Below are 25,496 nucleotides of genomic sequence, written 5' to 3'. Positions count from 1 at the left end.
GTTTTCAGGTGGTGCCGGATCTGATCTGTGGAGCTGGAGGCACCAGATCGTTTCGTCTCTGGAGCCGTTTTCCATCGGATTAGTGTGAACGGACACTGCATCCACAACGAAAACGACTCGAATACGAACTAGTGTGGACGGGGCCTCAAAGTCTTTGTTAAACCACTTCTTGTGCAAAGTGAATATGAAACATTTTAATCATCAAAACAGTGAAAATGTCAAATGTGTTGCTTAATCAAGTTTACTTCTGCTAAACAAGCAACAAAACTGTAGCTCTGTCACAAAATAATTGAGTAAAATAAACCAAAACATCCTCTTGGCGATACTGAAATAGCAACCCACGATATTTATACTGTATCATCACATTAAACAGTTCGGTATATCAATATTTTTACACAGCCCTAGTTAGAACACACTTAGATTAAGACGTTTTTAATCTGAAAGCTGCAAAATTACCTCCTTCGCACTATCAAAAACAATTACCAAACAATTACTCGCAACAGTAGATAATGCTATTAAAACAGCACATATACATTAAAAGTGGATTCAGTGTTTAATACCTCTTTAACTGTGAAAAAACTGAACAAAAACACTGCAACTCATTAAAATAACGACTCTTTCCTCTCAGTGTAATTATCCATTTGGGCTCATCTCCCCGGTGTGTCTGCGGGCGCACATGCTGAGGTTAGCTCCACGCGCCCTCTCCATCGAAACGAACGTGCACGCAGCTCTACAGCGCGCTACAGTATGGCCATTATAACGCACAGATGCTCACGTCGCCAACGCCAACTGCTGCATCTACCCACAGTCAATGAAAAAGTTCTGTATCTGTATCCACCCACTAAAACTACTCTGCATTTGTGATTAGTTTTTATTTAATGGGCCTGTATTACACTAAATGGACTCTTTATGAGTTTTAAGTCGTGTTACAAAGAGGTTACCTCCTGAAAAACAGACTCATGGGAGACATGTTTTGTTTCATTCACACATGGTCCAAACATGGTCTAAACATGGTCTGAACATGGTCCAAACATGGTCAAAACGTGGTCCAAACATGGTCTAAACATGGTCTGAACACGGTCCAAACATGGTCCAAACATGGTCAAAACGTGGTCCGAACATGTTTTAAACTTGGTCCAAACATGGCCTGAACATGGTCTGAACATGGTCCAATCATGGTTTGAACATGGTCTAAACATGATCTAAACATGGTCCAAACATGGTCTAAACATGGTCTAAACATGGTCCAAACATGGTCCAAACATGATCTAAACATGGTCCAAACATGGTCTAAACATGGTCTAAACATGGTCCAAACATTGGTCTAAATATTGATCTAAACATGGTCCAAACATGATCTAAACATGGTCCAAACATGGTCTAAACATGGTCTGAACACGGTCCAAACATGGTCCAAACATGGTCTGAACATGGTCTGAACATGGTCTGAACATGGTCCGAACACGGTCCAAACATGATCTAAACATGGTCTGAACATGGTCAAAACATGTTTTAAACTTGGTCCAAACATGGCCTGAACATGGTCTAAACATGGTCCAATCATGGTTTGAACATGGTCTAAACATGATCTAAACATGGTCCAAACATGGTCTAAACATGATCTAAACATGGTCTAAACATGGTCTAAACATGGTCTAAACATGATCTAAACATGGTCTAAACATGGTCTAAACATGGTCTAAACATGGTCTAAACATGGTCTAAACATGGTCCAAACATGTTTTAAACTTGGTCCAAACATGGCCTGAACATGGTCTAAACATGGTCCAATCATGGTTTGAACATGGTCTAAACATGATCTAAACATGGTCCAAACATGGTCTAAACATGATCTAAACATGGTCTAAACATGGTCTAAACATGGTCCAAACATGATCTAAACATGGTCTAAACATGATCTAAACATGGTCTAAACATGGTCTAAACATGGTCTGAACATGGTCTAAACATGGTCCAAACATGATCTAAACATGGTCTAAACATGGTCTAAACATGATCTAAACATAAACATGGTCTAAACATGGTCTAAACATGGTCTAAACATGGTCTGAACATGGTCTGAACATGGTCCAAACATGGTCCAAACATGGTCCGAACATGATCTAAACATGGTCTAAACATGATCTAAACATGGTCCAAACATGGTCCAAACATGGTCTAAACATGTTCTGAACGTGGTCTGAACGTGGTCCAAACGTGGTCTAAACATGGTCCAAACATGGTCCAAACATGGTCCAAACATGGTCCAAACATGGTCCAAACATGGTCCAAACGTGGTCTAAACATGGTCCAACCATGGTCCAAACATGGTCCAAACGTGGTCTAAACATGGCCTAAACATGTTCTAAACTTGGTCCTTACATGGTCTGAAAATGGTCTAAACTTGGTCTAAACATTTTTTTTTTTCTTTTATTTGTTCGAGAGAAAAACTCTACAGCCCAAATATGCAGCGTCTGTGTGTTTAAAAAATATGTGAATGAAACAAAACAAAACTTCAGGTCTGTTTGTGACGAGGAAACAACTTTATAACAGATCAGAAAATAGTGTAATATGGGGCCTTTAAATAGAACAGAGAAAGGATGTGGGTCACAGCTTAAAAGACACGAGGAGGGGTGAGAGAGTGCATTTATATGAACGACCTGGAGGGTGATCGGCAAAGACGTGGGCTGTGATTGGCTGAAAAAGTCAGAATAACACATCACCTTCATCTGTCTTCTATGGGGTATTAATTGCCAACACATAATATTTAGATCACCGTGTTACCCTTTATTGTTTTGAAATTCTTCCCACTTTTCTTCTCTCCGTGCTAAGTCACTCCCCTTCAGAGCGCAATCACAAGTTTCTAATGAAACTTCGGTGCATCGCATCAGGTTTATGAAGCCGTCGTGTGTTTTTTTTTGTTCTTGAATTGAGTTCTTGTTACAAAACTCACCTCTCCAGAGATCTGACTTGTGACTTGGCCTGCTTGCTTGCTATTTTAATTTTAATTTTATTGCATATCATTCATTTTAGTTATCCCGAACCTCGTATTGGCCTAAACTTGCCAAAACCTGGAATTTAAATAATTAGAAATGGTTTATTTATGTTAAAAAAATAATCATATTCTGTTTTCATGCAGGTATAGTCCCACAATTCCAGCTTATTTGTTTACGCTTTAGTGCTTTTGGTCCATTTAAACATATTAATTATTTTCCGACGCCGTCCCTGCTGTCTCTCTGCATTGGCGTGCGCAGAAATACATTACCCATAAGCCCGTGCGACTGGTCCGCTGCAGTGTCTGTGTTAATAAAGCGCAGATGGGAGAGCACACAGGGATAAAGAGCCTCTCCTCAGTCTGTGGAAGTGCTCGGAGCAGATGGAGCTAAACATGTTCCACGGCGACGCACCAGTGTGGAGACGAGCGCGGAGCCCACATAAAACACACCGCTCCCCGGGAAGAGAGAGTGTTCATCCGCACGAGCACCAGTGAACGAGTGAACACAGAGGAGGAGAGAGAAGATAAAGGGATGGGCCGGGAGAGACGGAGAGACAGTTTTCAGATGGGAGTCAATGTTCTACAGCACTGGGATCAATGAATGAAGTGAAGAGAGGAGAGAGGAGAGAATAAAGGGATGGACGGAGAGAGAGTCTTAAGATGAGAGTCGGTGTTTTCCAGCACAGAAGCCAGTGAATGAATGAACAGAGGAGAAAGAATAAAGCGAAGGGCAAGGACGGAGAGGGAGATTTCAGATGGGAGTCAGTGTTCTAAACCCGTGTTTGTTCATTCGTTTTTCAATATAAAACCAAAAATAAGAAAATGAAAAAACTAGGGCTGGGCAAAAAAAATAAATAAATAAATAAATAATAATAATAATAATCACATGAGTTCGAGTGTTATACGCAAAACCAATTCATGAATTAAAAAGTAGCTTACAGCACACTTTAATTGGAAATGTAAATGAAAGAGAACAGAGAACATTTCTTTAAAGGTTGTATGGAAGATTTTTTTTAGTTTCAAACTGTCAGTGAAAAATTTAAATATCATTACAGAGACGCAGCAGCTTTGTAATTATGATGACCAAAAAAAAAAAAAGAACGAAAATCTATCAACTGTGGACGTGTTGAGGCCAGATAAACATCAGCCAATAGAAAACGAGGCTCCCTCATTTTCTATTGGCTGTTAGGTTGTCAATCAAACTCCCTAGTATAACTGACTTGTCGGAGCGCGAGGATTACGTGGTTACGTTGCTTCCTCGCATTTCGCACAAAGTTTGTCGCGACGGCGGACGAGAATCCACGACCGGTTCGCCGCAAAAGAAAGTCCGTTTTTGAGGTCGCTGAAAGAAGAAGAGAAGAAGGAGAAAAAGAGCGAAGACAAACTGAGGTGATTCTTGGAGATCTCGTCCAGCGATGGCGCGACCGAAGCAGACGAAGGGTCTAAAACTGACGCGTCGGTCGCTGAATTACTTCTAGACAGGAACCTTCAACAGTAATTCTGAACGCGCACAAGGACTGTCGCTGTATTTCTCTTCCCTTAAAAAAATCCTCTATACAACCTTTAAGAGGAAACCCCTCAGTGCCTTCAAAGTAGAGATGCGCGGATTGCGGTTACAGCTGCGGTGTCCGTGGATAAACCGCGGGTCGGGCGGATGACGTGACGAAAAATAATATTTTAATAAAATTCGGGCGGGTGGCGGTTTAACTACTCAAATTAAAAAATATATATATTACAGCCTATATTGTTAAGTGTTATGAGATATGCGTCTTTACTCCTATGTGCAGTGTTTATAGTGACTGCATGCGCGTCCACGAGGCAAGCGCTTCTTGAATGGGCCTGCGCATCGTACACGTGTCAGGAAGCAGTTGCCCTGTTATTTAGTGCATCATGGCAAATAAAGCCACGATTCTTGAGCAACGAACTGGCGCCTTTATTGAGCCCAAGCACTCACGGTGAGGTTCCGAAGAATGCAAACATGCACGTTGAGCGAATTTTGGAATGAATGAGCTATAGAGTTTGCATTTTTATCGAGGCTCCTTAGTTTGTTTGCTATATGATTGTTCTAAAATCTAAAATCAATGAGCAGATGGCGGGTGAGTGCGGCTTTGAAAATTGGTCAAAACTTTGGGTGCAAATGGACAGCGGGCAGATGATGAGTTTTGTGTCGCGGTTGCGGATGAAAAAATAGTCCATCCGTGCATCTCTACTTCAAAGTATTCAGAAGGCTCAAGAAAAAATATTTATATTATATTTATATTATTAATATAAATGCTACTGCTAGTAATAATTTCTAGATCATTGTTATGAACGTCTTGGGAAACAAAGGGTTAATATAATGGAATGGAAATGGACCAATCACAGTTTTTCTTCCAGTGGTATCTGGGTAAATCAGTGACTCCCCCTGCAGCGCTGAACTAAACAAACACCTGCAGGAGCTTCGGCGGCTCGATCGAAGTATGAGATTGACAGTTGTCTGAGCCAATCAGATTTCATTGAGTTATGGACGGGATCATATCACCAAATCTTCCAGGCCTTCACACAATACCCTGTAATATCTTTATGTAAGTGTTACTTCCCCTTTGCTAGGGGAGAAAGGGACATAACAAATGGGGGCTCGTCCAGGAGCCCTGGACCCGGATGCGTGGGAGAACCAGACGCCGGACAATTAACCGTTCACCCTTCCGCCCCCACCAGTCCGCGGATGCCATCTGTGGTAGCGGGGGTTTAAACAGGACCATCTTCCGCCTGTTCGAGTCGGCTCGATCACTGCGGCCAGCTCGCCCTTTTGTTTGATGTTTTGGGTCGTCTCATTTTGTGTTTTGTTGCCGGCTGTTGCCTCGTTTAGTTCTTTGAGACACCTTTTTGTTCGCAGTACAACTTGAGTTAGATTTGTTACCTTGTACTTAGTTAGGGCTCTTTAGTTTATTAGATTATTTTGTTTAATTCCTATTTATTTTCACCTCAACTGCCTGTTTTTTTGTTTGTTTGTTTTTTTGTTCTTCTCTTACACTGTAAATAATTAATGCACAATTTTTAGTTAAAACTATAACATCCTGGTTTTATTGTTACTTCCCTTTCTCCCCCAGCAAAGGGGACGTAACAGTGAGTGAGACCACAGCGACGAAAAACCGCACTGGACACCTCGATTTGGACAGAAGCTCAAAGCCCACGGCTGGTCCGGCCCGGCTGGAGCTGGAGCCAGAGCCGGAGCCCACGGCCAAGCCCACGGCCAAGCCCGCGACCAGAGCCTGGAGCTCGCGGTTTGGACACGTTACATCTCACGTGGTCAGAAAAAAGTGAAAAAAGTGTAAAGAAAAGACGTCAAACTTTAAGAAAAGCTCACGGTGGACTTTTTCAAAATAAAAAGCCAGTGAGCAACAGACATTTACAATAAAAAAAAAAAATAATAATAATAATAAAAACTGCGTTAACGGTGTTCAAATAATTGTCGGCGATCATGAATTAATTAGTTAACGCAAAAACGTTAACGTGCCCGGCCTTAAAAAAAACAAAAACAATTTTCTTCATTATTTGTCTCCAAAACCAAAGTGAGAAAATTTTGTGTTTAAATGAACAAATGGAAAAAAAACAGATAACGACTGTTTCCTGTTTTCGTGAATTAAACTGCGATGCCAGACTGAACCGGGACTAAAACCAGGACTAAAACTCACTGTTATCCACTGAACAATCATCTTAAAAGGGAAATGGACACAAACTGAAAAATGAAACCACCTCTCATTTATTTTGGACCTGCCCAGACTCTTTTGGAAAGAATTCATAAAACATATACGCAACTTCTTCTCCCATTTGACCCGTTCTTCTAAAGATGTGCAGTTTGGGTTATAATATTATATAATCAATCTGTTAATCGAGTAAACTATCAGATGGAGAGAGACAGAGACAGTTTTCAGATGGGAGTGAGTGTTCTCCAGCACAGACACTCAACAGAGAGAGCAAATGCAGCAAATCTAAAAGTGTCTTCTAGAATAAACGGATGGCAGGTGTTCAGAGATCAGTTTGATGTGCTGCGATAGTTATTGTCCCGGCCAATAAAAATAATAATAAAGATGTCCTACACTTGTAAGGCACTTTACAAACTTGTCAGAGCCACTCAGAGCTCTACACCGCGATCATTATTCATTCACTCCACTCTCACTCCACTGCTGGGGAAGTACAAGTGGAGCCGCAGCCGCCCTGGGGCAGACTGACAGAAGCGAGGCTGCCTCTGACCACCAAACACTCACACACACACAGACACACACACACACACACCACAAGAAATGAGGCTAAAACTTTACTTGCAATAGCTCCAAAGTTCACCTCTGTTGAAGGTATATGGACTACACAGAGGATTACCCCGTCATGACATCACAAGGTGCAATAAACTAACCTGATTCATCAGCGGGTTTCACTTTGTGGAAACCGTCTGACCTCGCAGCATTAGGATTCATTCGTTCGACAGTAGGCAGGTACTTTTTTTATATTTAACCAATCGCTGCTTTTTGGTCGTGACGTATGTAATGCGCCAAATCCCGTAGGAAGAAGGGCAATAACGTCTTTCCCCTTGATAAAATTGACCAAAGTCCATTCGGTCTGTCTCAGTCCCAGGGTCTCAGTCTTGGTCCTGGTCCGGTCTCAGTCCTGGTCTCAGTCCTGGTCTCAGTCGTGGTCTCATTCCTGTTTCTGTCCCTGGTCAGTCCTCCTGACCTCAGTCTCAGTCCCGGTCTGGTCCCTCTCTGGTCCTGGTCCTGGTCTCAAAGCGAACAAACAAATGACACCCAGATTCTCCTGGAGCTCTCAGTCTAAACGCGACAGTTGCTCGTGACTGATTCTGGTGAATATGTGAACTCAAACGTCCTGCGAAAATCCATCTTAAGAAAATAAAGAACTCAAATCTCACATAAGAACAGCATGAGAGCAATTACACCGACGTTAATGGTTCGGTAAAATGACAAATAGCTTTTTTATCAGAACGCGCTGCAATGCCCCCCACAGCCAAACGCATTAGAAACTTCAACTTTCTCCAACGGACTGTACGTATTAAACCAGGTCTGTACCAAAATGTGCTCACGACTACAAAGTTCTGAAGTGTTTCCCAGCTCCTCACCTTGAAGAACGCCATGGTGGCCCCGTCCTCCACCACGCCGTACTCGATCTTGGTCTGTTTGGCCAGGTCGTCCGCGGAGTCTATGGGCGACTCCATCCTCTCCACGGTGAGGAACGCCGCCAGGTTGGCCGTGTACGACGAGATGATGATGAGCGTGAAGAACCACCAGATCCCCCCCACGATGCGGGTGGACAGGGCTTTGGGCATGAGCTCAGAGCCTGGGCACAGGGCACAGCGGAGAGGTGAGGAGAGGTGGAGCAGAGGGAGGAGAGAAGAGAGGGGAAACTAGACCCACATAAAAACAGAGAGGACAAAGTGGACAGCAGCGTGGAGAGCTTAAGGTCTAGAATCATGATCATGTATGTTTACTGTTTATTGATTGGCTCAGGGTTCCCGCTCTTTTTCACTGACAAAATTTCAAAACTTTTCCGTGACTTTTTCATGACCTAAAGTGAATTTTCCATAATGTAAGGGCACGGTCAAGCAGAAGTAAACAACAAGGCCAAACATTCAAGTTAATGCATCTGATATAAAAATGTATTGAACAGATACATATGTACTCTAGTTTATCAAACTGTTGACCTTTTTTCTGTACCATTTTTGGTTCTAAAGTTACATATGTTTTAAACAGACCATGTATGAAACATGGAACAAAAATTATTTCCCAAATTTCAAAGACCTGCAAATCATGTAAATAAATGGATGTATTTCATCATATCTTGTGTTATTCCATCTTTGAACTGTTGATGAAGGGACATGATTTTTTTTTTTTTTATGTATTTAAAATGATAAAAATTTGCTTGGAAGGACTGACATATTTTATAGAAATAGTTTCCTTTAATTTTGAAGTAATATTAAAGTATTCAGAAGAAAAAAGCTGACAAATGATGTAAAATCCTGCACCTTCTACTTGTTTGCACAATTTTCCCTCCGTTACTTTTCCCTCCGTTACCATGACCTTTCTTCATAAAAAATCTCATGAGTCAAAAAGTAAGAGGTTTTTCAACCTAATCTTGTACCATATGGTAGAAAACTATATGAAGCAAATATTCAAACCAGTTTGTTAAGGATATGTAAGTGAGAACCAAGAGTTATCACTGTTTGGATTTATTACCCAAAAAGTGCTGCATATTTCATTCCCTCCGTTACCGACATGAGTTTTTTAATTTTTTGTCAACAACTTGAAAGAATATCACAGGTTTAACTTGACCCTGTTGGAGTGTAACTCTTTCCTACATTCTGATACTTTACTTATTTCAATAGTCCCTCTAGTTTCTGAATAAGAGACATTTGAATGTAAAAAATCTGCCCCTGCTTGACCGGACCCACTTGTAGGTCCATCCAGATCGTCAGACAATATCTTCATCCGGATTTCTTGGCTCGGGATTTTACTTTCACCTACCCACCTAAACAAATATTACTGGCTAATCTTCCAGTTGACTAGGTAGTTCTGACAAGATCCTGGCTCAGGACCTAGGCCAGGGATCTCCAATCTTTTTCCTCCTGTAAGCAACTTTACAAAACAAAAATGCCAGAGAGCTGCTCATTTTAACGTCCATAAGAAATTGAGATGATTATAAGAAAGATGGCCAGTCTTTGAGAACAGTGAGTCGCCTATAAAACATAAACCATTGTCCACAATGCACAAAGTTGGGCTTCAAAACTATACATTTACAACAGTACATTTACAGGCAGGGAATTAACCAGATTTTTTGTGCAATGGTATAATTTCGAAATCCCTTGGCGAACTACTTGGAAGGGAACGGAGAGCTACAGGTTGGAGACCCCTGATCTAGACACTGTAGTCGCCCAGTGCTCCTGAGAAGGTCATTTGAATGGGTCAAATCGGTTTTATAAACATCTCACACCAAAGACTAGAACTTGGATTAACTGCAGCTGCACTGAGAAGAAATATATTCAAGTTAAACCTGCACTGTGTAACTTTTTTGTTTGTCTTCATGGAACTCTTAATGCTTTAATTAAACTGTTCCACGGAGTATTAACAGCTCTACGCGGACAAGAAGACAAATATGTGCCAGCTTACCCTCAAAAAGTTAGACAGTGAAGCTTTAAGTTGAGTTCCATAAACCAGAAACAGTCAAGGACTTAACCAGGTCTTAATCAGAACCTGGAAGACGATGTCAGACTAAAGCTGAAGTAAAAAGTACATTTCTTGAAAAGCTTATGTAAAAGCTCGTGTCTCCCCTATAGGCCTGTAGATATAATCATTTTCCCTGTCACTCCTCACGCTCCCTCCTGCGCTCTTGCTGTTGTACAAGCTTCAGCTCCTGTTCTTTTGTGGCGGTGCTCAGACTAAACCTGCGTGCTGCTCTTGTTTTGGGTCCAGCACAGACAGTGATGGATGAAACTCATAGGGAAACGCCTCATATTACACTACACGAGTTAGATTCATCACTTTGTCCTCTCGCAAATGTTCAAATCATGTTAGATCACAACTAAAGTGACAGTCCAAGAGAATCCTTTTAAAATCCATTTGAAAGTTTGGGCAATTATGTCAATACTTTGAGGCCAAAGTAAGTCTGTCCCCTTCTTTGGACCAAAGGCAGAAGCGGCGCCCAAGGTCAAGTCCGCTGTGATGACAGTAACTTTGTAAGATTATGCTTTTTGTATGATTGTTTTGTGCTGAGCGTACAGCACTTTGTACAACTTGTTTTTAAAAGTGCTCTATAAATAAAGATTTATTATTATTATTGTTCTCCTGTCGCAGCTCCTGGTCTCCTCCAGGACTAAACCAGGACCAGACCAGACCATGTGATTTAAGGACAACTTTGGGCCATTAGGACCAGCCTCCTGATGGTGCGGGCTGGTTCAGAATCAGAATGAAGAAATTCTCATTATGTCTGTGACTTAATCTGATAATATTCATATTTTTTTTATATGTTTAGATAGATAAATGATAAGGTTATATATAAGGTTACACATGGACTGGTAGCCTCTAAATGAAATGTTTGTTATTGAATTAAAACATGATGGATAATTCTATGATTAATGTGTCTAACTAGTTCTGACTGAGCTCTTTGAGGTTGTAGGTCCAAGGTTAACATCAAAAGGCAACTGTGCTCTTGTTTTTCGAAATATTTAAACAAAATTTGTCTTGCCCCAATACGGATAAACCGTATGAGCAGCTCTTGAGGTCAAAATAAGGGCTTGTTTACATGAGGATATTTCATCATTAGTGTCTTTCGTTTAGACCAGGGGTGTCCAAACTTTTTTCATCAAGGGCCACATGATGAAGCAGAAGGCTGATCGAGGGCCGTAGACTGGTCCTCAGTACAGTGAATAATTGAAATATGTGTAAGTTTATCACATTAGAATCAGCTATCAGACTTTATTCATGCCAATATCCTTAAACCACACACTAAATTAAATTAAATTAATTAAATATCAGCTTTATCAAGGTAGATTTTCAACAAACTTGCAGTAAACAGTTAATTTTTAATTGTTGCAAGGTAATTTGGGCCAATTCACCTGGAAGCCTGAGGGCCAAGAAAAATTTGCCTGAGGACCGCATTCGACCCCAGGCCATAGTTTGGACATGTCGTGTGCCTTCCTGATTTGCTGGGTTTGTGACATCGGTCATGTGACGCTATTGCAGAAAACAGTTTAAACCAGGGGTGTCCAAACTTTTTTCATCAAGGGCCATATATCTAAACACAGACGAAGCAGAGGGCTGATCGAGGGCCACAGACTGATGCTCAGTACAGGGAATAATTGAAATATGTGCATGTTTAACACATTAGAATGAGCCATCAGTCTTTATTCATGCTAATATCCTTAAAACCACACACTAAATATGAAATATTGGCTTTATCAAGGCGGATTTTTAAAAAACTTGCAGTAAAAAAAAGTATATTTTTTAATTGATGCAAGGTAATTTGGGCCAATTCACCTGGAAGCCTGAGGGCCAAGAAAAATTTGTCTGAGGGCCGCATTTGGCCCCAGGCCATAGTTTGGACATGTCTGGTTTAAACAAACCAGAGAAAAACTAAACCTCGTTGTTGGTCCACGAAAAGATAATTTTCACGCTTGTCATTTTCCTCGGCTCGAAATCAGCTGCTGCAACTTCAGACACAATGCTCCACTTCCTTATTTTTACTGCCCACGTGATTTTGTGACGACGTGATGCCAGCCTAGTCGTGTGACTAGAGTTTCAGGCGGTTTCACGTTACTGTGTGGAGGGAAGGTTTTGTTGCAGACATAGAAACAACGTGTCTGGACGCAAATCGTTTCTGATACAGTGATTCATTTCAGTGTAAACGTAACCTAGGAAATGAGATCCAAAATTTCATACCCCCCCTTTAAAATGAAGAAGCTCTGTTTTTCTTGTTTTTAAAGCCCTATTCGCACGGGATAAGTACAACCTGGGGACGTGTGGTAATTTGTAAATTACCGCTCAACGTCTGTGTTACTTGCAGCACATTCGCACGGGATAAGCAAAGTCCATAAATGACTCTGTTTTACTGATATTAAGACCGAATATGTCGTAACATCAGCTCTAAAAATAGGAAGGGCAGATAGTGGAAAGGCGACTGGACCAGGATGAGACCAGGACTGAACCAGAAAGAGAGAGAAAACGCGCAATTACCACAACAAACACTGAGACGCAGATTCGCACGGGACTAGTTTTATCACCGGACGTCCGTGTTTGGCAAAATACAGTAGGTCATTTGCGGTGTAATTTTGCGCATTCGCACGGGATTAAGATCTCAGGAATCCTCCACAGTTATTACAATTCACCAAAGGTCCACAGGTAAAACTAATCCCGTGCGAATATACTATAAGACAGTGAAAATCTGCTCCTTCCATTTTGGGGAAGCTGTTTACCATGTCGGCATGTTCCTGGTTGAACCCTGGTCCCTGCAGGTTTGTTGTTGTTGTGTGGAAGTGTGAACACAGCTGTACTTTAATGTCTCTCCACGTGAGCTGTCCACTTTGTCCACTCAAAACACCTCCTGTACTTCCTCAGTGTGCAGTAGACCGCCTCACCTTCAGTCTACCACCCAAACTAACACTAAGGTCTCTACAAAAAACAGTATAGTAGTAGTAGAAATAGTAGTAGTAGTAGCTGGTTGGGGCAGACTGTCATGTACCCAAGGCAGCGTCATGAGCAAACGCCCCACAGAGTTCTGGGGGCAGAGCCAGAGGGCCACATGGGGGCGCTGTGCAGGCTCCTGACCGTAACCTGCGCCACAGTGGACACATCTTCTCAACCAGGAAACAAAGCGACGCCGCATTAAACTCCACTTCCACATTAAAGTCTGCGCCGATGAGGAAAATATACTTTCCAAATTTAAGCTTGTACAAACGGAGCCGAGCTGTGAGAACTCATTTCGGGTTTTGGAAGTGAAATTCTCGCACATTTTTTTTGCCCGGTGACATTTCCAAACTAATCAAACACCAAGAGTTTACCAGATCTTAATTAAGTTCAATCCCCTGAAAATGCGGCAAAATGTGTTTATGAGTTTCAGAGGTGGAAGTAAAACGTTACATTTACCTGAGTAACTTTTTCTAGAAACAGTACTTTTCATAGTACTTTTCTCGCAGCATTTTACTTCTACTTGAGTAATATGTTTTATTGAAGTAACTGTACTCTTACTTGAGTAAAAGTTGTGGTTCTTCTTCCCACTGTGAGGAAGTTAGAAATGACAATATGAAATGATTTGAACTTTTGCATTTCTTCCTTCAAAGTTTTGTTTTTTTTTTTCAAATTTTTGTGTTTGTCCTTTTATTAATGTTGTGTTTTTCAAATTACATTAACGTCAAATTATTGATCAGATGTTACATTTCACCAGTTACTCTTTAATTTACTCTTACTTGAATAGTAGTAATTTTCCCAAATACTCTTTTTACTCTTCTTCACTCATTTCTTGGACCACTTATATCATATTACTGTAAAGTAATGTCACTCTTACTTGAGTACTATGGGACTTGAGCAGTGTTCGGGGAGTAACAGATTACATGTACCAGAGTTACGTAATCAGAGTACAAATTATGAGTAACTGTATTCAGTTACAGTTACTGTTTCAGTGAGTGGTAATTGGATTACAGTTACTTTGTTGAAATAAGTGGATTACACTGCGGTATTTTCCTGTTTTTACATTTGGGGCTATATCCCCCTTTTTTAATTTTTTTTTTTTTTTTGGTAATTCCACTCATTGCCAGACACTAAACCAGGTCTAAACCCAGGTCTAAAACAGGACTAAACTAGGACTAAAGCAGGACTGAAGCAGGACTAAAACCAGGTCTAAACCAGGACTAAAGCAGGACTAAACCATGCTGCGTGGACCTTGCCTCTTCCTCTTCTATCAATAATATTTTAAATTTGTTTAAGTAAAGTCTGGGTTTTTCATTCTCTTTTAGCAGATAAAACTTCTTATGTTACAATTTCCTCGTCTTTGCTTCTCTACGGCAAATCAAGTAATCCAAAGTATTCAGATTATGTTACTCACCTAAAGTAACTTAATGGATTCTGTTACAAACTACATTTTGGGGTATGTAATCTGTAAACTGTAGGGGATTACATTTTAAAAGTAAACTTCCCAACACTGGACTTGAGACTATAAGGTGCAATATCAATAATGTTGAATTCTCTCTATTTTCTCTATTTTCATACATAAGGAACATTAAGTGAAACAAACAGACTTTAGCTCAGGCGTCCATGATCCATCGGCAGATCGTGGTGTAATTCACCTGGCTCCGCCTCCTTGTCTTGGTGAATGTGGATTATGACTAATTTAAGTTTGTTTGTTTTTTTTCTTTCCTACGAGGACGACACAGTTACACATTGAGTAATAATGTGTTTAATGCAGCTTTGCGCACATTTGTTTATGTTTTACAAAACTTTGCATAAACTATAAGCACTGAAAAAAGCGCAGTAGCCGTAATGCTCTTATAATCCATCAAGCGGTGCAGCTTCATATTTTACCAAAGTCATACTAAAACATTTTGACAGGTTTTTGAGCGCTGTGTAAGACATAAAATCAGTTCGAGGTCAGTAAGCACAAACAGAATTAATACATAAGACGCACAGTCGATTTTTGAAAAAAATTAAATAACTTTAAGGTCGCCTTATAGTCTGAAAAATACGGTACAGTTTTTGGCCACACTACCACCTCTGATGAGTTTATACTTATTATCAGAATTACTTTCGATAACACTTTATAATAACTACACTTTACTTAGCCTTAATAAAGCATTTACAAAGGCTTAATTAATAGTGAACAAAGATTTATTTAATAATGATTCATGCTTAGTAAATGCTTAATAAAGCATAATTTGTCTTCACTTTAGAAAAGCTCTCAAAAAGACTTAACTAACAGATAACAGCTGCCTGAATTATCATTGCATTGTGTTATTAGTAAATCATTCTCTCATAGTTTACTAATGATTAATAAATGCTCAAATGGTTAGTTCCTGAGTAATTAAGTATGAAATAATTATGAGTAACTATTTACAGCACAGGCAAATTAAGTGCAAGTGCTAATTAAGGTAGTAATTAAGTAGTTACTAAGCGTGAATCATTATTAATTAAATCTTTGTTCATTATTAATTAAGTCTTTGTTCATGCTTTATTAAGGCTAAGTAAGGTGTAGTTATTATAAAGTGTTACCGAAAACTTGAGTAAATAATATCACAGTAAGACCTAAAAACACAATAAGTCTATTTTATCAACAAAACCCTTTACAATTACATTTTAACTTTAAATATAGTTCATTTCTTTACAAAAATTATGCACGTTTCTTTACAAAAATTATTAACACATCGATTTTGTCAAGTCTTCAGTCTTTTTTTATGGAAAGCTTTGAAAATGTCAATGGGACAAATGCACTTTCAGAACCAGAAATGCTCCCCACAGCTCCACACACTAAATCTTTAACTAAGTCTTTGTTGCGTCCTTGTTTTGTCTTTACATTAAAAAAAATCATTAAACTTGTCAAACAAAACACATTAATGCCGTTGAAATAGTTAATGCCAAATGACAAGAAGCGTACGAAGACTTTTTGAGAATTTGAGGTGTTAGTACCATGCAGAAAATCATGCAACTTGCTGAAGTTAGTCTCTGTCAGAAGGAAAAATGAAAATAAAATCGTCATATTAAAGACAAATGACCATGCTCCACTGTCTCCCATTAGAATCTATGGTACATTAGAATCTCCCGACTCCCACATGCAGTTAATACGTTTTAGAGTAAACATTCCTGTGTCGTTGTGAATAGGCCGAGGAGGACACTAGTTGAGAAGATGTTTGGTTTGATCCACAGGCAGGTTAAGGTTAAAGGTTAAAGGTTAAGGTCAGGGAGAGTTTCACTGCGGGCATTCAGACTCATCCATCCCAGGCATTCAGAACACTTACCTGATCAGGACCGAGACTGAGACCGAGGACGGGACTTTTAGACTGAGAGAAACTAGACTTATGAGCTACTGAAATAGATTTTTTAGTTCATTTTTTAATCGACAAATGTAATAAGTTGTAAATAAATAAACTGTGGATAATATAGTATTGTATTTTTTTGTATTAATTAGTAACGTTTCCAAGATATTCTCCAAACTGGAAGCTAGAATTAAATAAATGTGACGAAACTACATAAATTTCAGTTTAAGAATGACCAAAATATCTAAAAATGGCTTCTAGGGATGGGACAAAATCTCGTGCCACAAGAACTCGTGGAGACAAAATTGCCACAAGATTGAGCACACGAGAAAATTGACCTTTTGAGACTTTTTCGTCGTGAATTTACCATTAAATTTAACAAAAATAGAGTCAAGAGCTGATGAGTTTTACAATTTGAGAGGCTGTAGTTCCATAATGCAGTAGTACAATGAGCGCTGAAGTATGACATAAAATAAAAAGCCAAAATTGTGAATAGATTACAAACTACACTAGAAAAAAACAATATCTAGGTGAGTTAAAAAGACTTAGATTAACAACGTTTTACTTTATTTGAGTAGATTCAGCTTGACAAGTAAAATTATCTGCATGTGTTTTTCTTAATTCAAGCGACATTCGATTGTCTTTCTTATTTTAAAAGCAAAGAGTTGTTGTGCAGCAAGATGTATTTTCATATTTTAAGTACAAAAAGTTTTATTCCACTGTCAGATAATTTTGCTCGTCAAGTGAACGTTATTCAAATCATGATAAAATTCTCTTAATTGAAGCGATCTTAACTTGACTAGATTTTGTTTTTTGCAGCGTTTGTCAAAATCTCGTTTTGTCTCGTTCTCGTGGATCTAATCTCGGGGTTTGTCTCGTCTCGTGAAAATTGTGTCTTGTCCCACCCCGACTGACCAGCCAGGATACATATAGAGTTTATTTTATAACGTTTGATACTAGAGGTGCACAAAAAATATTGTCATATCAACATATTGTGATACTGAATTTGGCAATAATTTAATATGATAGTAAATCATTATCGCCGGCTGCTGTTTTGATACATTGATCATTTTTTGAGACTGTACTACAATTTTGTTGCTTATTTAGTGGAATTAAACTTGTTTATTTGACATATTCAGTGTTTTGATGATTAAAATAGATGTGCTTCATATTAAATTAGCACAGGTAATGGTTTAACAAAGAAATAATGTTGCTAAAATGTGTTTGGTTCTTAAAAAACAGTGATATATATATAACAGGATCATGTGTGATATATGGATTATCGTGTATCGCCGTATCGTGATAATATCGTAAAACACTGTCCATGTTTTCAGTAATAAACAGTCTGAATATCAGAGTAGAGGGATTAGGGTAGAAAAAGTTTTCAAAGGTCGAAGGATGATGTTTTTGAAATCGAGATGTTTCCTCTGCCATCAGGAGTTTATGTAACTTTATGAAAAATCTCAGTTTCAATAACTGTGTCCAGATATTTACCGTCGAAACCTTCTCCTCTGAACTACTCCTGGAAAGAGGGACTCACTGACTACAGGAGTTAAAGGTGCAATGTGGAACTTTTCTGGTGGAGGGTCCATCAGATGCTGTTCTTCACAGACATGTTAATGCTCTGAAATGATTCACAGTTTCCATGTTTACATGAGAGATTTAATTCTGATTAACTTTAAAAAGAACATGTAAACACTTAATTCCTTCTGAAAATGATTATGTGGAATTAAACTTAATTCTGAAGTAAGTCATGGTTTATTGCGCTTTTAAAGCCAAATAAATTTATTCCTCAATCATGTAAACGTTTAGCCAGTCTGGCGCCACCTAGTGCCTCCGCTCAATTTCATTCTCTCCAGAGAATATACGAGACAATTTGCAAGAACCCCGGAAGTTGTAGACTGCGCACCGACCAATCAGTGAAGAGCTGTGAAGCCACGACGTCAAACCCGTCGCGTCTGTCTGGGTCCCTTTTGTGGAACAACACAACAGTAAACAAAGTGTCGAGATGGACGTAGACAAACACATTCTGTGTTGGCAACGATTCCAGAGATTGAGGATTTAAAGCCGGAACAAAGAGAATGTTTGGTGAATTTTATCAAGGGGAAAGACGTTATTGTCCTCCCTACGAGATTTGGCGCATTACATATGTCACGACCAAATAGCAACGATTGGCTAAATAAAAAAAAGTACCCGCCTACTGTCGAGTGAACAAACCCTAATTCTGCGAGGTCACACGGTTTCCATGAAGTAAAACCGATGAATCAGGCTAGTAAATGTTTATTCTTAAAAACTATTTTGATTGTTCAGCGCATGCTTGTCGAGTCACCCTTCTCACGCGGTCTGGTCCTCGCTTCGACTCTACCAGTCCTTCAGACTTTCATCCACTGCTCTTTGGATTTGAGAGCAGAATGAGAGAATTCTCCAGCTGCTGCTCAATTATCATCGGTACGACTGTGGAAAAACTTTAGATCATGTTTGTGTCCGTGGAGTAACGACAAATTGAGATGACAAAAAAGTTGGTAGCAGCTGAAGTGTGTGTTTCGTTCCGGTCGACATAAATACGTTCATGTCTCTGTCCAATCAGAACCTTCCCCACCCCCAGACGCTGAACGGAATTAAATAAAGACGATTTAACGAGTTTTACATGAAAAACTCAATTCAGAATTATTATTTCCACATAAACTTCAGAACAGTTAATTCGTAATTAAAAAAACATCATGTAAACGTGGCCATTCTGGTATCAAACCTTTCTATCTTCATGAAGATCAAACCAGAGCAACGACATCTCCATGGAAACAAGCAGCTGACGGACCTCCAGTCGAAAAGTCCCACAGTGCACCTTTAAGAGTTAGAAGTTAAAGTGTGGTGGCATGCGGTGAGTATTTCCATCATTCACATTCACTCATTCTGTGCATTCGTCTCCTCTGCCCCAGCCCAGAGCTCCATGCACAGAGCCCCATGCACCGCGGGCCAAAGCCGCTCCCCCAGAATGCCGTGGGGCGAGGAGGAGGGGGCGGGGGCTGCTGCTGTGGCACTACCTTGCTGCATGAGAGCTCCGACGCCAAACCAGAAACTATTGAGCAGCGTGAAATTGTTCTCCACCACGTCCGAGTCGGGGTTGCAGGGGTGGGGGTTGTACCACTCGTAGGGGCTAAACCTGGGGACACAAACACGGGGAAAAGGTTTACACGGAGTTTCAACGGACACGAGACACAACGGCCGAAGAGTTTGGCGTTTAAAGAGTCCACGTTACGCTTTTCTCCGATCTATGTTATAATGCTGTTTCCTCATCGCAAACATACGGAAGCTGAGAGGGGTCACAACAAACGCAAAGCGCCGCAATAAATACAAATGCGACAACACAACAAAAAGCCACAACAAACCAACAAAAGCCACAACGGAAATGACCGCGGGACTCAATTTTAATGCAAACGCCACAACAAATACAAACGCCGCAACACAAACGCAAATGCCACAACACATTAAAAACAAACACACAAAAAGCCACAACACATTAAAAAGCCACAACACATTAAAAAGCCGCAACAAAAAAGCCGCAACACATTAAAAAGCCATAACGGAAGTGATCGCGGGACTCTATTTTCCGACGGACCGATCAAGCGGCAAGTGAAGAAGAAGAACTACAACGTGAAAAGTAAAGGAACGGGGAAGTTGGAAACGTAAGTAAAAGTCATTTATTGTTTTATCATTATTCGTTTCACGTTGTAGTTCTTCTTCTTCACTTGCCGCTTGATCGGTCCGTCGGAAAATAGAGTCCTGCGATCACTTCCGTTATGGCTTTTTAATGTGTTGCGGCTTTTTAATGTGTTGTGGCTTTTGCGTTTGTGTTGTGGCTTTTTGATGTGTTGTGGCTTTTTAATGTGTTTGGCCTTTTAATGTGTTGCGACTTTTTAATGTTGTGGCTTTTTAATGAGTTGTGGCTTTTTTTAATGTTGTGGCTTTTGCATTTGTGTTGTGGCTTGTTTGGCTTTTTAATGTGTTGTGGCTTTTTAATGTGTTGTGGCATTTGCGTTTGTGTTGCGGCGTTTGTATTTGTTGCGGCGTTCACATTCAAATAGAGTCCCGCGGTCATTTCCGTTGTGGCTTTTTTTGTTTTGTTGTGGCTTTTTGATGTGTTGTCGCGTTTGTATTTGTCGCGGTGTTTGCGTTTGTCGTGACCCCTCTCGGCTTCCGTACAAACAGACCTGGAGTTGTGTTTCGTTACAGGTTTAACTCGCAAACTCAGCAGATTTAGGCCGAGTTCTTCCCTCAAACTGAACACACTGAAACACAGCTCTGGAATTGCCAAACTCTACTGAACAAAAAGTCAAAGGAATTTGAAAACGAGACCTTCATGACATCACAAGGTGGAACAGAGTATTTAAGAGAGCTTTGGAGATGTTACTCAAACATGTGTGAATGAAACAAAACTCCAGGTCTGTTTTTGAGGCGGTAACAACATTATAACATATTTAAAGAGTCAATTTTGTGTAATATAAGACTTTTAACAAAACATTTATTATTTGTCACTTAAAATTATACAAAACCACAACACCTGAGGAGATGGAGAGAAAAAAAAACAGAGGTTAGACCGAGTTGAAGTGATCCAGAAAGTGTAACGTTCTGGAAGTGGGAAGTCACCTGTAAAGATCGATGGAAAGAGAAAGTTAAAACCAAACTTTGGGAGCATCATCTGTGGAGGTGGACAGGTTTTATGTCACACTGTGGAATATTAAAGCCAAAGGAACAACATTTCCATGGAAACAAGCAGGAAGAGGCCCTCGTCCTTGCAGGACAAATAAGAGTCAGGTTTGTGGAGGGGCAAGCTGACTCATTATGAAATCAAAACCTTATAAAAAACATAGATTTTTATCAAATTTTTTGGCACAAAAAGTTACATACTGTGGCTTTAAGTTAAGAATATATACTGTTAATGTTCAAATGTATGCTGATGATACTGCTGTGTTGTATGTATCTGCAAAAACACCTGTGTTACAAAATGACTTAGTGTCACACTTGACTTTGAATGTAAAACAAAACAACAACAACAAAAAACTAATTTCTTTGTTTTTGGGTGCGTACACAAAAAAAAGAATAAAATAAAATACTGACTTTGAGGTGACTATTCACAATGAGAAAATTCAAACATTCATTTAAATTAAATCTCTTGGCCTCATTCTGGATGAAAATGTTAAATTTATCAGTCACACAAAATACTTAAGATTAAAACTTGTCTCAGTTGTTTTGCTTTTGCTGATCCTTAAGGTCCTCGACAAAAAGCCCAGACACGGGCACCACTGTGAAGAAACAGAACCGATTTAACTTTGAACACATTTTACTAATTTTAATAATCTTAAACTCTGTCTTAACTCTGACACACGATTGAATTCAGAATTTGCCAGGATGTATCTCATAAAAAAAAATAATATTAAATTGTATGAGTGTGTAGACAGATTGACACCAGGTTGTTCTCCATGTGAAATTTAAAAAGCCACACTGTGTCACTTTTCTACTTTTCTTTCTGGTGGGAGGTTCCGTTAGCCACTCCCTCCATGGAGACGTTATTGCTTTGCCTAGAATATTCCGCAGTACAGCATTACAATTAAGTCTCCATGGACTTACTGGTCAGATCTGTGGAAGGGCTTGTTTTCTTTTACAATGAAGACACCCGTGTATGAATAAAAGCGAGATGTATTTATGTTATGTTTAATGCCATAGTACGGAACATTCGAGCAAAGCAATCGCATTTCCATGGCGACAAGCAGGTGTGGCAAAGCTTATACTAGAAAAAGTTACACAGTGCATCTTTAATACCGACATTTCTTTGATTCCTTTTGAGTTCATTTCTTCTTTTTATGTTTTCAGTTTCAGAATCGTATATTTACAGTATCAGAGTGTTGCTCGCCGTTTTAGCTCACAGTTTTTTCTCACCATTATTAGCTCACAGTTTTCTCGCCGTCATTAACTTGCTGTTTTCTCACCGTTAATAGCTCTCCGTTTTAGCTCTCCGTTTTAGCTCTCCGTTTTAGCTCTCCGTTTTAGCTCGCCGTTTTAGATCGCCGTTTTCTCACCGTTATTAACTTTCAATTTTCTTGCCGTTATTAGCTCACCATTTTCTCTGTTATTAACTCGCCGTTTTCTCACCGTCATTAGCTCACCGTTTTCTCTCTGTTATTAGCTCGCCGTTTTCTCGCTATTATTAGCTCACTCTTTTCTCACCGTTATTAGCTCGCTGTTTTCTCGTCGTTATTAATTTGCCTTTTTCTCTCGTTATTAACTTGCCGTTTTCTCGCCATTATTAACTTGCCGTTTTTTCATCATTATTAGCTTGCCGTTTTCTCGCCGTTATTAACTTGCCGTTTTCTCGCCGTTATTAACTTGCCGTTTTCTCGCCTTCATTAGCTCACCGTTTTCTCTCTGTTATTAGCTCGCTGTTTTCTCGTCGTTATTAATTTGCCTTTTTCTCTCGTTATTAACTTGCCGTTTTCTCGCCGTTATTAACTTGCCGTTTTTTCATCATTATTAGCTTGCTGTTTTCTCGCCGTTATTAACTTGCCGTTTTCTCGCCGTTATTAATTTGCCGTTTTCTCGCCGTTATTAACTTGCCGTTTTCTCTCTGTTATTAGCTCGCTGTTTTCTCGCCATTATTAACTTGCCGTTTTCTCGCCGTTATTAATTTGCCGTTTTCTCACTGATATTAACTTGCAGTTTTCTCTCTGTTATTAGCTCGCTGTTTTCTCGTCGTTATTAACTTGCCATTTTCTCGCCGTTGTTAACTTGCCGTTTTCTCGCCAATATTAACTTGCAGTTTTCTCGCCGTTAACTTGCCGTTTTCTCGCCAATATTAACTTGCCGTTTTCTCGCCTTCATTAGCTCACCGTTTTCTCTGTTATTAGCTCGCCGTTTTCTCGTCGTTATTAGCTCGCTGTTTTCTCGTTGTTATTAATTTGCCATTTTCTCTCCGTTATTAACTTGCCGTTTTCTCGCCTTCATTAGCTCACCGTTTTCTCTCTGTTATTAGCTCGCTGTTTTCTCGCCATTATTAGCTCACTCTTTTCTCACCGTTATTAGCTCGCTGTTTTCTCATCGTTATTAACTTGCAGTTTTCTCTCCGTTATTAATTTGCCGTTTTCTCTGCATTATTAACTTGCCGTTTTCTCTCCGTTATTAACTTGCCGTTTTCTCGTCGTTATTAACTTGCCATTTTCTCTCCGTTATTAACTTGCCGTTTTCTCTCTGTTATTAGCTCTCTGTTTTTTCGCCGTTATTAATTTGCCGTTTTCTTGCTGATATTAACTTGCAGTTTTCTCGCCGTTATTAACTTGCAGTTTTCTCGCCGTTATTAACTTGCCGTTTTCTCGCTGATATTAACTTGTCTTTTTCTCTCCGTTATTAATTTGCCTTTTTCTCTCTGTTATTAGCTCTCTGTTTTCTCGCCGTTATTAATTTGCCTTTTTCTCTCTGTTATTAACTTGCCATTTTCTCGCCGTTATTAGCTCACTCTTTTTTTCGCCGTTTTTCGCTCTGTTTTCTCGCCGTTATTAACCCGTCGTTATTAGCTTGTTTCTAAGTATTCTTTCTTGATGAATAACCTCTTAGTGTAAACAAAGGCGTGTGGATGATCGGGTCGCTGCGTCTCTCCGGGGCCTTTTTCAATTTCAGTGCGAGACAAAGGTTCGGGGAGTGTGTTTTCACGCCGCCCCCTCGCTCGTCGTTGTGCGCGCGCTCGGCGGCGGTGGGCGTGCTCGTATCCAAAACGATCCCCTCAGTAATTTAATCGCAAAATAACTTCATTGTCGACGCAGAAAAGAGCTAATAATCCCGTAATCTACGAGAGGCATTATTATTCTGTACATCAAACGCCTCACTCGCTCCGACGGGAACACAGCTGCCTTCTACTCCTCCGCTCATCCTCTCATCCCATCCTCTCTTCATTCATCTTCTCCTCTTCTTTTTCTCTCCTCTGCTCCTCCTCTCCTATCTTCACTTATCCTCTCTTCTTTTTCTCTCCTTCACTTATCCGCTTGTCCTCTCCTTCACCGTATCTTCATTCATCCTCTCCTTTTCTTTTTCTCTCCTCTGCTCCTCCTCTCCTCCTCTCCTATCTTCACTTATCCTCTCTTCTTTTTCTCTCCTTCACTTATACGCTCATCCTCTCCTTCACTCATCCTTTCCTCTCGTCTTTTTCGTCTCCTTCTCTTGTCCTCTCCTCCTATCCTATCTTCATTCATCCTCTCCTTTTCTTTTTCTTTCCTCCGCTCATCCTCTCCTCCACTCATCTTCTCCTTCACTCATCCTTTCCTCTTGTCTTTTTCTTCTCCTCCACTTGTCTTCTTTTCTTTTTCTCTCCTCCGCTTCTCCTCTCATCCTATCCTCTCTTCATTCATCCTCTCCTCTTCTTTTTCTCTCCTCCACCCATCCTTTCCTCTTGTCTTTTTCTTCTCCTCTGCTCCTCCTCTCCTATCTTCATTCGTCCTCATCTTTTCTTTTTCTCTCCTCCGCTCATCCTTCTCCTCATCTTCTCCTATCTTCATTTATCCTCTCTTCTTTCATTCTCTCCTCCGCTTGTCCTCTCCTCCTCTCGTATCTTCATTCATCCTCTCCTTTTCTTTTTCTCTCCTCTGCTCCTCTTTGATCCTCTCCTCCGCTCATCTTCTCCTTCACTCATCCTTTCCTCTCGTCGTCTTTTTCTTCTCCTCCACTTGTCTTCTCTTCTTTTTCTCTCCTCCGCTTCTCCTCTCCTCCTCCTCCTATCTTCATTCATCCTCTCCTCTCTTCTTTTTCTCTCCTCCACTCGTCCTCTCCTCTGCTTGTCCTCTCGGTTTTTTCTCTCCTTCTTTCATCCTCTCCTCTCTTCATTCATCCTCTTCTTTCTCTTTCCTCCACTCATCCTCTCCTCTCTTCTTTTTTCTCACCTTCTCTCGTTCTCTCCTCTCTTCATTCATCATCCCTTCTCTTCTTTTTCTCTCCTCCGCTCGTCCTCTCCTCCTATCATCT

General features: G+C 40.1%; 1 protein-coding gene across 1 annotated transcript in view; it reads right to left on the bottom strand.

Moving 5' to 3' along the window:
* The window catches only part of grik2 (glutamate receptor, ionotropic, kainate 2), a 537,576-nt gene that overhangs the window by 141,503 nt on the left and 370,577 nt on the right, over nt 1–25,496 (bottom strand). Inside the window, exons 12-13 of the mRNA XM_055163917.1 lie at nt 19,538–19,656; nt 8,106–8,323 (exon numbers count right to left, since the gene is read on the bottom strand). Of these exons, the coding sequence (XP_055019892.1) occupies nt 8,106–8,323; nt 19,538–19,656 (337 nt within the window). The remainder of the gene's footprint in view (nt 1–8,105; nt 8,324–19,537; nt 19,657–25,496) is intronic.

This window comes from Boleophthalmus pectinirostris, unplaced genomic scaffold (genome assembly GCF_026225935.1).
Source record: "Boleophthalmus pectinirostris isolate CB_2022bp ecotype Guang Dong unplaced genomic scaffold, ASM2622593v1 HiC_scaffold_6, whole genome shotgun sequence".
NCBI classification, from domain to species: Eukaryota; Metazoa; Chordata; class Actinopteri; order Gobiiformes; family Gobiidae; genus Boleophthalmus; species Boleophthalmus pectinirostris.
This window is presented reverse-complemented; position numbering and strand designations above follow the sequence as displayed.